Source organism: Coturnix japonica, chromosome 3, assembly GCF_054131305.1.
Source record: "Coturnix japonica strain WE chromosome 3, WE-NBRP24, whole genome shotgun sequence".
Classification (NCBI taxonomy): domain Eukaryota; kingdom Metazoa; phylum Chordata; class Aves; order Galliformes; family Phasianidae; genus Coturnix; species Coturnix japonica.
This window is the reverse complement of record NC_140665.1, coordinates 54,850,063-54,868,886: the sequence shown is the minus strand read 5'-3', so window position 1 is coordinate 54,868,886 and position 18,824 is coordinate 54,850,063. Positions and strand designations below refer to the sequence as shown.

At 38.9% G+C, this 18,824-nt stretch overlaps 2 protein-coding genes across 5 annotated transcripts in view; one reads left to right on the top strand and one right to left on the bottom strand.

Annotated features, from left to right (window-relative positions):
* Nucleotides 1-18,824, top strand: part of AKAP7 (A-kinase anchoring protein 7) — a 68,550-nt gene that overhangs the window by 10,507 nt on the left and 39,219 nt on the right. For 2 of the 4 annotated variants that reach the window (XM_085541627.1, XM_085541628.1), the window contains exons 5-6: nucleotides 3,313-3,473; nucleotides 9,810-9,922. In XM_085541627.1, coding sequence (XP_085397753.1) covers nucleotides 3,313-3,473; nucleotides 9,810-9,922 — 274 coding nt within the window. Of the gene's footprint in view, nucleotides 1-1,557; nucleotides 1,676-3,312; nucleotides 3,474-9,809; nucleotides 9,923-18,824 lie in introns of all 4 variants that reach the window. The other 2 variants (XR_014944047.1, XR_014944048.1) reach the window with 2 other exon arrangements.
* On the bottom strand, nucleotides 13,537-16,138 carry MSH5 (mutS homolog 5). The gene has a single exon (XM_032443616.2). It carries the CDS (start codon nucleotides 16,052-16,054, stop codon nucleotides 13,625-13,627), a length of 2,430 nt encoding a protein of 809 aa, XP_032299507.2. The 5' UTR covers nucleotides 16,055-16,138; the 3' UTR covers nucleotides 13,537-13,624.

Sequence of the window (18,824 nt, the reverse complement as noted above, 5' to 3'; positions counted from 1 at the left end):
AGATTATAATGAAATAAGCTTTAACTGCAACATACTGTCTCATGCAGTTAGTTTTTTATGCCTCTAAATGCCTCCAAAATATACTCACACTAAAAGAGGTGTTTATATTGCCTTATAATGCTTCAGGGAAATAGCTGAGTGTTTGATCATACGGAAGGCATAAAAGTTGTAGAAAAGCATGTGTATTATACAATGCCATATGCATGTAAGTGTTATACGTGACTTTGCTATATAAAAATGCAATTTCTGGTTTGGTGGCATTTGCTTTTTGTCACATGTTGTAAAGCTCTCAGGCAAGTCTACTTCAAGGTACGAGTTCAGTGGTTAGTGTGAAGTTCTTAATATAAATGATACTCAAGTCTATACAGCTGTAATATAAAACGTTTAGAATAGTAGTTTGCGTGTTTAGCTGTAATTGTGACTTGAAATGAAATCGTGTTTCACAGTCCTGCTTTGCATGGCCTCTCTTGTCAATTTCTACATAAATGTGGTTTCTAGTAGCTAACATATATATACACTGTCTCTATACATGCAGACTAATTGCAAAAATGAAATTGCTGACAACTGATGTTAATTAAAATGCTGATAAATAGCCTGCTGGTATTATAAACAACTGGGAATCGTTCAGTTTACATGAGCAATTCACAAAATTGATATGAATCAAAATTCATTATATTCTTGTATTTCTGTTATAGAAAAGCCCTACTTTTTCTGTCTCCCCAAGAGGAGGTCTGTCAGGGTGCTTCCATCATCTGTATATCTCAGTCATCTTAAAAGCCATGTGGTCCATACACTGCATTATCTAGATCAGTGATTAATAAGTGCAGTGAGACATTGCTTGAGTTATGGTAACACAATTACTAAACAGCGTGTCTATTAAATATGTGTGGCATATTACTTTTATCCCCCAAAAGTTTTGCTTTTAAAGTACAGATGGCTTATAAGAAAATGCTCAAGGTAGAAAGTAGTGGAAGGTGTTTAGTGGAAGGTGTTTTGGCTGGAAACATCTAACACTTAGAAATAATGAGATACCAGTATGTCTAAATCAGTTGCCCTGCTTGTTTTTCCACACTTGTTTCCTTGAGTGCTGTAATACTAAATCATTGAGGCCTCTATGTTCTTACCACTTCCTCAAGTTATGAGTTTGTAACCTTCCTCCTTCAATGCTCAGGAAAGAGAGAGGCAGCTAACCAGGTGCAGAAAGGAAAGCAAAGCAAAGTGTCCTACATCTGCTGTTCCATTTGTGTCCTGGAGCAGACGCGCCTGCTCTGGTTAATGAAGGAACTGTGGTGGCACCTGGGAATTGGTGAAAACAGTGAGAACAAGCTTATTATTGAAGGCATTTAAGTACGAACTTTTTAAAAAGGGAGTGTGAAAGATTATCTCAAAGGCAAATATGCCTTGTCATTAGTAATTATTTTTATACAGTCCTAAGCTGCATATCAAAACAAACATTGCCAAATTCAGTATCCTTAGCCACACCTTGAGCTCCTCAGTTCTTGCTATTTGATGGCCACCGGGGCACTTGCTTATGGAGCTCTTTTCTGCCTCTCCCAGCAGAACTCCACAGTCCAGGAACACAGGATCTGTCCTCTAGTCAGCAGCAGCTTCCCCAGTGATTCTCCCCTTTCCTGGCCAGGTGCTTCCTGCAGCTACCTAGTTCAGCTGTCCTCAGGTATTCTAGGTTGCATTTTTATTATATGGGATTCTTATTTTTTCCTTGTAACTGATGTTTTCTTTTTAATAACCTTTGAGGACTTCAAGACTGAAAAGTTGCATTTTCCTTTCATCACCAATTTTTGATACCATATTAATGGAAAGAAATCAAGATCCAGACTGGCAAAAGAACCTGTGTGTAATGTTGAGTGACAGTAATACTGCAACTAGTGATCTAGGCAGCTGAGAGTTCACAGATCCATAAGTTTAGACCCATTAAGTTATTCACATATCTACACTATCATATAGTGCCTGTGTATACAGAATTGAAATGTGTTGAATGCTATTTGGAGCCCAAACGTGATAAGACTGTTCTAAACATAATATTCATTTGAGCATGACATGGAAATGGAAGATATGTATTGTAGGCTTTTCTTTGTACAGGAACCCGGACCCGCAATTTGCATAGGAACTTTCTAACAGATAGGCTGCAATCTGGCCTTCATAAATACACTTTACATCTAAAACCAAAAATGTAAAATTTAAAATAATGTGAACAAAGCAAGCAAGAGTTTTGACACTGTTTCGTATTACATGACAAAAAATCCTTGACTGAAATGAAGTAGCTTTCTTAATCTGGCCTTGGTTTCAAATAAATGCATAGTTCTCATCAGTGCTCCATCTTATTAAGCACACTGGAAAAGTGTGTAGAGATGTCTGTATAAGTATGTGCAGGCATAAAAAATATAAACATGTCAGAAATCGTACTGAAGTCTTTCATCCACTTGCTGTAAAAAGAGTAAAATAAACTCTTGAGAGTTTTTATCCTGTTGCTGCCATCTAGAGTTTATAAAGCCAACATTGGTTTAGTGAAAACTTCCAATTCTAGAAGTAAAGAGCAGATGAGAGCAGATGTCTTTAGAAGACATTAATATAGGGTTGTTTTTGAAAACAATTCTGAAAACAATTCAGAACAAATGTTTCATGTTCTCATACACATACCTAGTAGGGCTAATTAAAATGATTAGAAGGTTATGAGTGTTGCTGCTGTTAAATAACATGAATTACTTGTGCCTGCTACTTCTGTCTTTTAAAGTAAGCATTAGTTTTGGTGGTACTTATTTTCCTGTCAGTTCTAATGAGCTTAATAGTTATTTCCATGTAATTTTATCATTATATTACACATAAAGTGTCACTAACATCTGTTTATAATCTTAAATAACATTCTGTAGCATGTTTGAAGAAAGCAGAATCTTAGAGCGACCCACTCAGATAACAGGGCATGAACTAAAGAAACTACTTTAAGAACAGAAAACCAGGTGCTTCTGAATAAGCATCTTAAATGTGACGTGCAGAGTAATAGAGACACTGTCATCTGAGTATCTAGTCATTCAGATGAATTCTGTTCAGGAATTACACCTGTGTCTGTCTTCCTTTCTGTTTCTACTGTTTTACAGCAGGGTGTGTGAACCAGTTTGCCATTACAAAAGAGTGAGAATACTGACCGCGCTGATAGCAAGTAGCACAAAAGTACCTGAATAAATAGTAAATTAATAATAAAAATGCTTTTAAAGTTTTTGTATAGAGAGATTAGTAATATATAAACAATACTAAAATATTTGACTGTGACAGACGTATTTTCTTTCCCCTTGACAGAGCAGTTGGTGCTCTTTCTGACAGCAAGGATTTCATAGAAGATCTCCTAAAAGGAAAAACTGTGGATTTGTCTTTTCAAGGAGTTGATCATTTCAAAAATGAAGTTGGATTTGTGCAGTTGGCAGAAAATGATCATAAAGCTCTACTTCTGGAAATAGCAGGTACAGCTTGTGAATATAATCCTAAGTGCTTTAAAGATTTTCTGACAACCTTATGAAGTGAGCCTTATCTAGACCATACAAATATGAGTAAATTGGTGCTAATTTAGTTAATATTAATTTAACAACTGCTGCACTTACACAATTGATTTATCGACATATTTGAAAAGAACCTTAATTACAGTGCTGTTCTCTTTTTACTTAGCATATGTAAAAACCATGGCACAAGTTTATAGATGGATAAAAAGACTCTACCTTGTTTTGGTTCAAACACTGTGTATTGTTTCTCAGGTGATAAGCGCTTTATCTTACAAAGTTGCATAAATCTCTTTAGCATTCATTCTGAACAGAGTACTGAGAGTTGGCAGTATTTGTTCCTCTTCTGTGGTCTGTGAGTCTTTAAGTTTTGTGTTTCCTCTATGTAAAATGTATCACTCTTAGATCTCACCATGCGCTTGTGTACAACTGCACATACACACATACAATTGTATACATACTTAGATATATTTATGTAGGTATGTACATAAAGTCAGATCAAGACTTTACTTCTGGAGGATAAAGAGAAATCAGAACATGGCTGATATGCCAGAGGAATCAAATTAGAGTCCATGCTGCTTAAGCCTGAGGGGTCTTTCTGGAGCATTTGTGGAACCAGTCTGTGGCTTGTTTGGTGTCCATTGCCTTTGTTTAGCAATTATGAAATTAGTGAAAAATGTTGCAGGTGCATGCATTGCATTACACATGTATACCTGCATGAGCAATTCAAGGGCATAACTCTCAGTTAACAGTGGAGCTAAGGCCACTGTCTTTGTCAGTCGCATAAAATGCATCCAAAATAGAGTTAATTTGTATATTCCTGCTGCCTTGAGAAAAGTCATATAACTGTCAGCCAAGAAGTAGCAGACAAAACTAGGTAGAGTGGAGATTTCTTTTTCTATCTTCAAGGCTATACTTAAACTATGTTGTTTACAGACACTCAATAAAAATTCTCAGCAAACATTACTAATTCATTGATGTCCTTTAAAACAATCCCATCACAACCACAAATAATAAGTTACAATAGTTCCCTTACTAGGATCGTATAATTATCTACTAGAAATAACACTATTTAAGCATTAACAGAGAAGCGTGAGAAGTACTGAAATGCCTTTTTGCTTAAGCCCTCTTAGAAGTCCTTAGCTAAAAAGCTAAAGAAGTTGTCATTTCTTGTGCTGCATTATGTCATGGAATATTTGAAGTACTACGTGAATTCTGAAAAATGAAACAAATTTCATTTTTGCAATTACTTGAAAAATGCTGTTTGAAGCTGATACAAGTGAATGAGTGAATCCTGTTTTCTTCAATACCCATAGGGTTCATAGTTTCGATTTTACGGATGAATGATGCCTGTTGCATTCTGGTCACCAGAGGGAGCCTGAATTCCACGAACAAGAATTACTGATGTTTTCACAGTTGATTGTTTCACTTGCATTTGATCCTTTGTTTTTTCAAAGGAATGTTGAATTACTTGATTAAATATTTTAATGTAATTAGAATCTTTTAGAATTTTTAAATGTAACTAGGCTGGCAAAACAAGTAGTGTGCCTTCCTCCCCTAACTGTAGTTTTCTAAAAGCGACATTTAGTCTAATTTCTCTAAGCTGGTTTTCGTAACAGTCACCACTAGAGAGAGAAATGGAGAGGCAGTCACAGCCTGTTTCTCTAAGTGCATTACAGCTTTACTCAAGCATAACATGGCATTACAACCATGCCAAAGCAGTTTGGCTCCCTGTTGTGCTGTGGGATTCTGCAATCACACAGTGAATTCAGCTGCGATTAAACTAACCTTTTTTTCCTTTGCCAGGTAAATTTAAGCTTTCCAATTTGTCAGTGTAGTTTACTGAAATGCTGCATGACTGTCAGCACAAAGGACAGGAGTGGTGGCTGACCTGGGGCTAGAGAGCATGAGCCTCTTTAAAGATTACGTAACCACGTGTTTGTCATCTGTCTTAGGATGAGTTATGTTGCCCTGACTTCAGAGAGCCTAAAGAAATACTCCAATTCAGTTAATTTAGTTCACTTAGCTTCCAGATGGCTGAAGCTGGGATAAATACATTTTGTCTCTTGTCAGTTATTTTTAAACCATGTTTTATGATGTAAAAATTATGAACTCAGAATTGTTGTAGTGTTTCATTGAAATAACTAAATTGTAAAAAGTAAACAAAAAAAGCTGCTAGTCCATGTTCCTAAGAACTCTATTCAAGATATCAGCCAATACATGTATGCTATATCATGTGATGAATACAACCGTCAGAGAAAAACAGTGGTTTTGCTGATTCCATTACAAGAGCCAGGACACCTACCTGGTAGTAGATTTGAGCATTGTCCATGCCATTTGATATGACGCAGTTTTCTTCATGCAGCCTTTTCTAATTAAGCCTTTTGCTACATGCCAGTTTTCAATTTAGGCCCTTTGAGTAGACAGATGCTGACAAAAGAGACATACATTTTTGTGAAAATAAACATTCACCATTAAAGCTCAGTTTAGCACCAGTTAATTTTATGAGTTTGTACTCCAGTAAGTAATAGTTATTACATACTAACAATGTATCATGATCAAGAGCTTGTTATCCATTAGTGAATGTTTAATGCTGTGACCAACAGAAGAGGCTGAAGGGCATATGAGGAGCACTGGACTGGGATGGGGCCTGGCTTTGTGATGCTGTACTGCAGTGCCTCTTGCCCTTCAGCTCATTGCACTTACAGCACAAAAGCACATGAGGGAAATGACTGATCCTAGTTTAACCAATTTTTTCCATAGGAGATTGTAGTACTGCTGAGCTGCTGATAAGTCAATAGCTCTTGTCCAACAGTAGCTAGGGCTGTTTCTCAGTTTGACCCAATCCTGTTAGGGGCCATAACTGAAAGGCACTAGAGATACTTAGTGCTTGATGCAGCAGTATGGAGTTATTTATTCCAAGAATAACATGATTTCTTGATATATCAATTTGGTTGGTTTTGGGTTTTTTTGCTTGCTGTTCACTTCTCTTGAGTTTGTAAAATAAATTTATCATCTGAAGTGTTTGGTTTAGAGTTCACTGGCCTGCAAATAGGGCCTTGTGAAGCTTTATGAGCATGTTACGCTAGATACTATTGTGAAAGTAAGGATGACATGAAGAATTTATTTGTAATATCTAAACCTTTGCTAAGCAGTAGCCAAAAAAATATTCTCTTAAAGTAACAACTGGCTACTTAAAAAATTTTACATGACTTAGTGTGCTAGATTTATAATAGTGTAATTTAGCAATGCTTAGCTTCCCCCGAGTCTTCAGTATTAAGTGTATAGTCAGGAATATGTCTACTAAATCTTTTAATTTAGGGGATGTGGTTTACAGACAAGCAGAAATTAGTAAACTGGAAGAAAATCTACGTACATAATAGTTTTCTGTAATTAATGAAATCTTGGAAAATAAGAGAGATATTTAGGATTATTATTCAATGTACAATTATAGCAATTTGACAGATCAGTAAAGGTGTGGTTGCAGAAGGGCCAGCACAATAGAAAGGTGCTATGAATCAAGATTGCTCACCCATATCAGAAGATTCCAGGCTCACAGAGGAAAGCTTCACCAAGGAAAGATCTCCAGAAAGCCTTCCCTAGGGGCGCTCAGCCCTTAAATGAGGTCTAAGAGAGGTGCAGCCAGTCTCCACCCCTTCTAGTCACACAGCTGAATTGCCTTCACCTGTGCTCCCAGTGTTGACCGGGTCCTTTCCCCAGGGGATCAATCAGTGGTTCAGGCCATGACCCAACAGTTCACATACAACAATTTTTCTATGAATCATTCTGTATTGATCTACGTTAGAATTTTTGAGTCTTTCCAGTTTATAGCTGTTCTAGACAAGTTTCATGTATCATATTTCAGGTCTAATTATGGGAAAACAGTTGTCTAATGGATTCAGCTACATCCAGTATAAAAGGTGCAGATGACATTCAGTAATTTTGACATTGTAAGAATAATGTACAAAATGATATTCAGAGTACTTCAAACTGCATGAAAGATGGTCTGAGAGCTGTCCAAAAATTTGTTCTAGGAAGTCACAGAGCTTGTAAATACAGCCTTAACTTTCTGAGTTTATACTTTGAAAGTGCAAACACTGGTTGCCCTGAAACTAATAGGGGAAAATACAGTTATTAAATACAGTTAGTTTTTCAGTCTAGCTAGTAATGTTATGTCTGAGGGAAAGATGGCAGATGGTCAGACCCATGTGCGTTGTCTGTCTGTTGTTTCTGTCATTAGCCTCTGCTTGCTTTCAGTTCAGGCAATCCTTATCATGAAGCTGAACCTTCATGTACTTGTTCATTCTTGAGATCCCCTTTCATAAAGTCCCATAGGGCTGGAAATTTTTCCTGCCCACAACATCCATGCTTCCTTTCCCCATTCTTTTAAAACCCTCCTTATGATCGCTTCTGCAGAGGGCCACATAGATATTAATAGCATTACATTATCTTCTACCCTTCCTGTGCTCTTAGAATAACATTTTGCTTTGTTTCTTTCTTCCCCTCCATCTCCTCAGATTTCTTTCTATTTTCATTGTCTCTGAGGAAAGGAACATGGTGGTAATTTTATTTGTCAGTCACCTTAACCTGTAAAATGTCAAAGTGTACTACAAAACTATATAACTGAAATTAATTTTAGTGCCAATAGGTGTGGCCAATCTCTTGAGCCCGCAAAATTTATATAATGATCTATACCACAGCAAAGCTGAGGTTACATCTGATCACTGTGGGAACACACACATGGGCACATACATACACATGTAAATAGATCAAATTTAAACTTTGTAAATTTGAGCTTTGTAGGAGAGGAAAAAAAAAAAAGACTACAATCCATGAGACTATCACAGGGCAGCATGAACTTGTTTTTAGTAAGACTAATCCTTTGCTGGAGTATCAAAGTCAAAGGATCCCCAATGCTGTCCAGAGAGACGAATAAAGAAGGCAGAAAATGGGTTTGTTGCTGACCATTTCAGTTTTAAATAAGTCTGATGCTTTATTCAGCATTTACTCAACTTACCAACATCAGAAAATAAGCTGGCCATGGAAATACATGCGTAGCATTACTAAATGACTTCATTTGAACTTCTGCATCTGAATTTGAATAAGCAGCAAACATTTATTTAGTCATCTGTTTTGATATGTTAATCTGTTGTTCATGAACACTTGTGTGCACAGCTGCATAATAGCTTAGCAGGGATTCAGTGCAAACATAGAAACGTTTCCCACAGACACAAAATAATACAGGCAGGTAAGCTGATCTTGTGAATAGCCTCATATCTATAGACAGATAGCAGATTGAGATACATAGATGCATAGATCTATAGTATATCTATAGGTAGTGTGCCCAGGTGGCCAAGAAGGCCAATGGCATCCTGGCTTGTATCAGGACTGGTGTGGTGAGCAGGACTAGGGAAGTCATCCTGCCACTGTACTCGGTGTTGGTGAGGCCTCACCTCGAGTACTGTGTTCAGTTTTGGGCATGTCAGTGCAGAAAGGACACTGAGGTGCTGGAGCAGGTCCAGAGAAGGGCAACGAGGCTTGTGAAGGGCTTGGAAAATCAGCCCTATGAGGAGAGGATGAGGGAGCTGGGGCTGTTTAGTCTGGAGAAGAGAAGGCTGAGGGGAGACCTGGATTGCTCTCTTCCAATATCTGAAGGGTGCTTACGGTGAGGGTGGGCAGGTCTCTTCTCACTGGTGAAGGTGACAGGAAGAGGGAAAATGGCTTCAAGTTGTGCCAAGGTACGTTAAGGTTGGATATTAGGAAACACTTCTTTACAGAAAGGGTAGTTAAACACTGGGATAGGCTGCCCAGGGAGATGGTTGAATCACTGTCCCTGGATGTGTTTAAGAGCCATTTGGATGTGGTGCTCAGAGATATGATTTAGCAGAGGGATGTTAGAGTTAAGGTACTATGGTTAGGCTGTGGTTGGACTTGATGATCTTCGAAGTCTTTTCCAGCCTGGTAATTCTATGATTCTATGATTCTGTGTTTTTAAAGATAGAAAATTATGTTATTTGTTTATAGTTTTCCTGAAGTTTGCAAAACTTTTTTCAGTGAGAATAACTCCTGAACTGTTTTAATCTGATGGCAAAAGAAGACAGCACTGACTGCTATTTAATTGCCATTATCTTACTAATGCCAAATTCGTGAGGCATATTGATAGAAATCTCTCTGCCTTTCGATGCTTCCCCCCCCCCCCCCCCATATTGGCATGGTTGTGATTCACACTACAGTCAGAAACACACTTCTAAGCATTCTGTGGTATAATTTCTGAGTTCCGCTACATTTCTCTTCCCCCTTCAGAGACTATGAGGAAGATATTTCAAGAAAAGGGCATCTTGGCAGGAGAAGAAAGAGCTTTTAAGCCCCATCTGACCTTTATGAAGTTGTCAAAATCAACACAGCTACGTAAGCAGGTGAGCTCACATTTCATATAGCTCAGCAGCAATCTAGAAAGTTTAATTTATAGATGAACGAAGGAGTTGCTTATGCTATAGCATCACAGTTTTTACATCTTTGTACCCAGCTGAAGAGGTAAGACTTTAAAATACAGGTATATTAGAAGGAATTATTAGTACATCTACTGTGTAAAAAGTAGTGCTATACTGTACTGTAGGTTAATGCTCTGGATATTCTCATTACAGTAAAATCATAGCCTGTTTTATTTTGTGAAACTATGCAAAGCCAAAAGATGGAATTACTTGTTCAAAATTACAGAATTAGAACTATAGTGTAGATTACATAGTTAGAAATGCTGTCACCGTATTTATATGCTGCTTGTGTGGATATTGTTTGGTTCCCCTTTGGGAGAAAATAAGCAAATAAACAGGGGAATTCATATGTTGATTATGCATGATTTGCAGGCTAACATTTCTCTTGATTGAATATGTTTTGGTGAATTACACACTAGTGATGAAATCATAGTATCATATTCTCTTGCCAGTATCTATTTCTTGCCCATTAATTAGCTTTTTTGACAAGAAAAAGTAGACAAACATAGAAATAAGTTACAATATCTATGAGAAATATAGAGAAGCAATAATAGGTTGTCTAGCTTTTTATTTCACACTAACTTAACAGTAAATTATTATTAACATAAGATATATCTCCATAAAATTTCTTTGCTAGCATTGCAATAAAATGTTTTATGTAACCTTTCAACATTGGCCAGGAAAGTAATTTTCAGAAGAAATATTTTCTAAAACTATGTACATAGTATAATTATTGTCAGTTGATTCAGCAAGCATTAAAGTACTTTATTCATTAGAAAAAAAAACTATAAAATACGAAAGGTGAAGATCTTAATCAAGGAATATTCTGAAATCAGCCGGAAGATGAAATGAGTTCTGAGATACATGAAGTAGCTTCAGGGACATGACATAATGCAGAGTTGCTCTGAAGCAAAATAAGGACTTGTCAGCCAGTTGTAGGTGGTGTGTTGTAGCTCATGAAATCGTAGGCTGAAGCTTTTGCTTGTAATAACAGCTGCTTTTAAAAATATTCTAAAAATCCACAGCTTTTGCAGAATATCAGCTGCTCATCAATGTAACTGTTTTGTTAAAATATCTCAGATCTTCAAGGTGCTTTTTTGCCAGTCTGTTGTTTCTTTCTTTCTTTCTTTCTTTCTTTCTTGTTTCTTTAAAGCATTTATCTACCTTGCATGAAGTATTGGCCAGGATACATATTTTCTGTGTTCTGATATTCACAGCTACTGACAGAACCGGGTCGGTGTCATTTCGAATAATCTTCCTTGGTCCTCCATAATACTGGATAATACACGTAGTATTGTATAGATTTAGAAAGATATTATGTATTGAAAATCTGTAAATTAACAGGAAGTATTGTCAGTCAATCCACTGTCTGGCATTAGCATCAGTCTTCTCTATCATTTTGAGTTTAATTGTGAAACATCTGAAGAAAGCAGCTTTCCACTTTGAAGTTGCAGCATTAAGCTGAACATAGACAAGATGATAAATGTAAAAACAAAACAAAAAGCACAACCTTGGAAATAGAAATTAATAAAGGATAACATTTCAGATAAAGTGGATAAGGGAGGAGATGTCTGAGTGTCCACTCAGCTTCTCAGGTTACCTTCTTATCTGCTCAGAAGTGGAGAAACTCATTCTTTACATTCAGTTTGACAGTCCTGAAATTAAATGTGCCATGGAAAACTTCCCCAGGTTAACCAGGCACAGTGTTTCTTTGGGTGTCCTCTGGAACGAGACAAAGGGAGATAACTGACTTGCACATGCCTAGTTGTTTCATAGCTGACTTGGGTGATAATACTGGGTTAGTATCATTATCTTCTGTACAAAGAACAACTGAACACAGTGAAAGAAGTAACTTGAGTTTTGCACTTAATAATAACCTTTCTATTCCTCCTTCCCTCACTATCCTGCTACATTGCTGTAGGTCAGTCACGACCCCTATGTTTTTCATTCATTTGCTATTTATTTCAGGGAGTGTTGTGAGGCTCACCTGATAAATGCTGCGTAACATCCAGAAATCCTTTAGTACGTATTGCTGTCTGAACTGCAAATATGATGAAATGAATTTTATTAGCAGATGACAGTTACACTGCTCAGATGGCACCTGGTTAATTAAAAAGCTGTATATCCTTAGTCCAGGCATAGGCTGACAAGAAAGTATTCAAAAAATATAACTTAAGAATATTTAACATACGATATTCCTCTACGCAGCACATATTTAGAATGCAGTATGTGTATTTAATAAAGGATAATATATTTGTGAGAAAAATCTGTAAACAGCACTAGTAAGTATAGTACATGGCTGTTCACTGCTACCATTCAACTTCAGCGGTAATATCCCCAAGATGTCAGATATTATTTTGCAGGTAGTGTTATTATGATCACACTGAAAGCAGCAGTCATTTACTCTTGTATTTTTCATGTAATGTATGTTAAACATTTGTCACTATCCTAGTTTCTTTAGAGATAACAAAAGTTACTTATTTTGTACTATCATAAATGCACACCATAAAAGGAGGAAATTCTGCACTGAGCCTGCACTGAACTGTTTCTGATTTCAGATCTTTTTGGTGGACACTCACATTTACCTCACTGTCTTCAGTGAAACATACCAAACAGATAAAATGTTTAGTACCAGTAATTATGAATATAACTATTTTTTTTCCTTATATAATTTTTCTCTCTTGAAATAGTGGTACTGGAATCTTGTCTTCTTGAAAACAAGTAGAGCAGGTGAGATCCAATATATCTGCTGATTATCTCTGATTAGCAATATTGTTAGCAGTTACTGCAAGCTTTGGCAGTCAATCAGATATCTAATGTCTTTCTGTCTTACTTAGATAATGAATCTAAGGCATTTATGCTACTGCAGGGAAGGTTATTACTTTTGTGGTAACTGTATATCATGCCTTCTCTTTATTCACCTGTTCGTGAATATGTGTTGCATACATGCTCAGAAATAACAGAAAAGAATTATTCTCAATGAAACCAAAGCGTTTCTCTTTTAGTCAGACCCCACTGTTTCTGACTTCCATTCTTTTTATATCAACTCTTGGAGTTTCTCTGCCATTATGGCCAGAAATGCAGCTTTATTAAATGTCACAGAGCTCATTAGATCCTTCTGTATTTCCATTAATCAGAGTCTACTTTAGTGGTTTGTATTGTAGCAACGTTATTTGCTGATCTGGGAGTCCAAGGCACATACTTACTGTGATCCGATTGGTGATGATCCTAAAATGACCAAAATGATTACTTCCACTGTACACAAAACAATAAACACTTTGTTTTTATAGTCTCACGAGACCAGCAGAACTATTTCGATTTTTCTACAGTATTTTTCCAGTCTGAGAATCCAACGACAGGGGCTCAAAATGCACGATCCAACAGCTGGAAGAGGTTCTTGAATTCTCTCTCCTCTTTCAGTCTTCCTGCTTTCATACCATGCACCATACAGAGATATATAGCTTCCATACTGATTTTAGACAGGAATAAGAAATAACATGCACTATAGACAGTTTTAAAAAGTAAAATGTAGTGTGAGGCATTAGTCATAGCCATTGTTGAAATTACCAAACCACCCTACTGAACATGGCAGATAACTTGTAATATATGCCTATAGACATAGCCATGCTACAGAATTGAGGCTGCAGAAGGCAACACCTCTTTATGCATGAACTCTTCTAAGTTCACATTAGGATCATCAAGATCTAGGCTAAGAAACCTTTCAACAACAGCCTTGCATTTTTCCATCTGGTCTCCTTTGGCAGGATGATCAATACATTTGATAGCTTTTCCATTGCGAATCAGTTCTGACACTTCCACTCCTCTTTCAATAATTTTGGCTGGCATTCCAGCTAGTGCAGCAATGTTGGCAGCATGACTAACAGTGGATACTCCTTGTTTGATCTGATAGAAAAACACCAACTCATCTCCATCTTGGTGTGTCTCCATGGCCAGGTATTCCAGAAGAGGTGTGTCAGGCAAGAGTTCCAGCTGCATTAAGCTGTGAAAATTAGTGGAGACAAAGACCTGCGGACACTGGGTTCCTTGATTGATCCAATACTTCAGCACAGCAGCCAGAAGGGCCAGGCCATCTAGTGTGTTGGTTCCCTTGCCAAACTCATCAATAAGTACCAATGACCTCTCTGTAGCGTTGTTTACTGCCTTGGCAACCTGGTTAAGATCAATCATGAATGTGGAGAGTCCTACAGAAACTGATTCCCTAGTGTGGATTCTTGTGTAAATCCCATCAATTGCTCCTATCTCTGCCTCTGCTGCAGGCACGTAACTGCCGATTAGAGCCATAAATATTATAAGACCTACTTGCTTTAGGTAGATGCTCTTTCCAGACGAGTTGGGCCCAGTGATTATCTTTATTCGTCTGGTAGCCTCACCACTGTTCACAGGATTAGCCACAAATGTCTTTGCACATAGTTCCATCAGTGGATGTCTTCCGTCCTTGATGTGGAAGCCATGGCGCTGCGTAAAGCGTGGCCGGCAGTAAGAGTTCTCCCGGGCCATCACTGCCAAAGCCAACAGCACATCTAGGTGTGCAGTATACTCGATCACGCTGTTAAGCACTTCAGACCTCTCCAAGATCTTTGTCTGCAGCTGGTGCATAATAAGTGTTTCCTGGTCTCTTATCTCACAGTGCAAGTCACCCAGCAGGCTGTCTAGCTCCTTAGTTCTAGCGCTTCTGTAGTGCAGTTTATCCTCGGACAAGAACATGAAGTCCAAGCCTTCAATTTCAAAGTCGCTTTTATCCACCATACTTGGTAGCCGTGGAATGGAGAGAAGGAACCCAATCAAAGGAATGTAGATCACACAACAGGAAGGAATATGGCTGTCCAGCGTTTCCAGTTCTTTTTGTGCCACCTCAGTCAGAAAGTCTGACAGACCCATTAGCCTTCGCTTCTTTTCATCAATGGTGGGATCCACGTTGGGTCTAACAGTGAAGCGATTTTGTGAGACACTGCCTTCAAAGTCCACCACTTTGCTGATTAGACTAGCAATGTATTGCAGATCATCAGTGAAGACACGTGAAATAGTCTGAAAGAGTTCGATACTATGGGGAAGAGAGCGACATGTGTCTCTAAGGCACAGTGCACTATACACTGTTTTATAGAGTGCTTGCCAGTCGCTAACTTTCGTATGGGATAGAGTCATTCTTTTTAGAATAAGAGGCACATTTTTTATATTCCTGAGGCAATCCTGAAGGGTAAGGACTGTTTCGTGGTTCTGAGCCAACAGGAAGAAGTGGATCACGTCCAGCCTTTTATTTAGTTCTGTCAAGTTCCGAGTAGGTCGCGTAAGCCACAGCCTCAAAAGTTTTTCTCCCCGTTTGCACCTACAGCGATTTAAAATCCCATATAAACTGAATCCTTCCTTTAATCCACTAGAAAGCTTATATACAGAAGGATGGATATCACTTTTGAATATCTGCAGGACACAGTAAGTGTCTTGGTCTATATTCACAGTTTCTGACAGCACAAACTTTCTAAAGGCCAAAACAGGAACTACAATACTGCTTTCTTCCAATTCAACTCCAACCCTTCTCCTGTCCAGGTACTTAAGGAGCCCCCCTAATGCTCTGATCACGAGTGGGCTCTCAAAAGGGATGACTGAGGACAAATAAAGAATTTTTTCTGTAGCAGTCATATGGAATGGGATAAATGGAAATTGTCTAGATAGGATTCGTTGCTTGCTGACTTCTAGGCCAAAATCTATGTTAGGAAACAGGACAATTTCTATTTTTCCTTTATTGCTGTCACTGTCTGCTAGGTTGGTCAGGAAATTGGCAATATTCTGGTCCTGTTTTGCACTTGTCACTATGCATTTGGGATGAACTTCCCCAGTCACTTTTTGTAGTAGCTCGAGGCCTTCATTATCAGGTGTGTCAGGCATGAAGTAAACTGAGCAATCTTCTGTATCATAGTAGGCGACTGCAAACTCCCCTGCATACCACAAGACAGACATATGTGTCTCAGAACACTCTTGCTCCTCTTCTTCAGGTGCAAGCAGTGGTGGCAAGGGGCAACTCGTGGCTGCTGTGGCACTCATTCTGTTGGAGAACAAAATTGTTATTCACAGCTCATCCAGAATATCCTGAGAACTAATTTTAATTGACAACAAGTTAATACTCATTATTCCAGGCCTGTAGAAACTAAGATGCTAACAGAAATTAAAGCCTGGTGTTACCAGTTCAGGTGAAAAGATGCAGCCAGTAACTATAGATGCATCTTGCTTTTAAGGAGACTGTAACTGAGCTACTACCAGCAATGTTGGAATCATATTATAGTGTTTTTTTCACGTGACTATTTTTTTTCTTAGAAAGTACTGTCACACCCTTTGAAGCTTTTGCAATGTTCACTGCACCATTCTGCTACAATCCACAGTGTGAGAAACTAAACCACCTTTAGGCACTGAGCTCAGAAGCTCAGACATAACAGGTATAACTTAAAGAATACCTGTCTTTAGGTTGTGTAGATTGGGATTAGGTCAGAGAAGCTGCAGAGACTCTGGTTTAGGAGATACTCAAACCCTGATGTTGTGGTCCAGTGCAACCTGCTGCAGGCTACTGCTCTGAGCTAGGTTGATTGCTGGAGGTCCTTCCCAACCTCAGCAACTCTGATCTGCACCCAGCATTTCACTGAAGTGAGCTGTGCAGCTTTACCATATGCAAGCACAAGTACCCATAAATACAGTAGCGTACTCACACAAATGTACGTGCATACAAAACCATCTGCCCACAGAGGGAGGCCCACCCACACCGACCACAGTGCCTTACAAGACACAACCACATGGAATGGTCAGCTGGGCCTACCTGGGTATTTATGCATCTCCTTCTTCAGGAAGTGCCAATTTCTGTGCAAGTAGATGAAGGGATCAGCCAGTCTCCCCTACAGAGGCTACAGTCACAGTCAGCTCTCTGCCTCCAGCTCTTCTCCTCCTTACTCTCCACGCATCCTCCTCTCTCACCGTAGGACAGCTCACTGCAGCCGTGTGAAGGCCGCGACTTCCATCTCGGCCTCTTTCCCTTAGCCGGGCAGGAGTTTGGCTCCCGGCCTGTCAAGGAGGCCCCGCGCCGGGGCCGAACCGCTCCACTGTGCCCGCAGCGCCGCCGCTGGCCGCTGGGATGGCAGCCCGGCCCTGTCCCGGTGCTGTGCGGGCCCTTCGCACGGCCGCGCCTCGCCACAGGCCTCTGCTCCCTGTGGTGCTGCCCAGGGGCCGGGTGTTTTCTGCCTCCCCACTGAGCACCGAAGTACGGCATATCATCGTAATCAAGTGTCTGTAGCTTTACCATGTGGGAACAGTTCCTCTTCTCCGCTGATCCATACACACGTTTGTGTAAATGAATCATGACCTGCATTGTTACATCGTTTTGTCATCAGCTGCTCCAACTCACTACAAATATCATTCAGTTTTCCAAATATCTTCCAGTAATGTCTCAACAGCAAAACTCAATTCCTGACCATTTAGCATTTGATTCACTCGTGACCGATCTGTTTTTGACAAGCACCATCCCAGCCCCTTGTGAAAGCTGTTTCTTATTGGAGCATGATGATCGTGACTTCTTCCATTGATCTCTCCCTCATTTTCTTCACTGACTACTTGAGGCTTCACATTTTGACAAGCATCCTCCTGGCTGAAAAGGTCTTTCTTTAAATTACTGATGGAAGACTAAGCGTATTTCAAAGAACTGTCAGTCAGAGAGCACCAATTGATGATTTAGATTCAAAATAACCTTAGTATCTAAGAACTAATTTAGCCATAGAATATCATATTTTAAATAAAAAATGAGTTTGGAATACACTTAGACTTGCAAGGAGATTGTGCACCCTAAATAGAAAACATGTACCACTAGATGTCATCATTTCAGAGATTAAGGAACTGGAAAGACATTTCTGACCTTGTTGAACAAGACTTCAAATGATAGAACCACATGTTCAGGTACTTAGAGAAACAAGGTTCTCCTGAAGTGAATTTTCATTGAAATAAAAACTGAGTAAAAATGCCTCCAATGAGCACATATTGCATGTGAGTAACTGTGATGGGATTGCAAGAAATGAGTATGTGTACTGCTCAGATGAATGGATATAGTATAAAGCGATGTGGAAGAAGAGAGCATCTGTCTGTTTTAGGGCATCTGGTGGAGGACCTTTTCAGTGTGGAAGGGGATAATGAGAAAAGGAGAAAGCCAAAAACAGTGGCATATAGAGACACAAGCCTGACTAATGTGACTAAGGAGACAGCAACAAGAGCTAAACCTAGTCAGTCACAGTGATTGCTCTGAGTGTGTGGAGTATGGGAATACTTATTTCCATCAGATTGCCTAATAGAAGGCCTTGTCAAATGGGGTGATAAGGGGAAGAGGGAAGCCATAAACAAAACATGTAGAGACACAAAGCTGTCAGGCAAATGTAACACAAATGAAACCAAGATGCAAACCTTGACAATGACACTAATTGGTGGGCTGCTAGGAAAGTACAGGCAAAACAGGACATTGCAACTGTTGGTTGTGTAAACCTTGAGAGTCCAGGATATTAAGAGAGTTGGCAGGACTGCAGACTGATGGAGGAATGTGCAGGTGAAGGGGAGAAACAAAGGACAGCAGCAAGTGCATCCATCACAGAGCCTATGTCCCTACAGCGCCAAGTCTGTTAGAAAAAAATATCAACCAGTACATTTTTTCCTGTTTGATGACATTGAAAACAACAAACTGCCCTTGACAAACATTTGAGATTTTTCTCTGTGATAACCTGCCTGGTGCTGATATGGAGAATAATTTACAGTTACATGTTCCATGAAGACTCTTGCAAACCATTTGAAA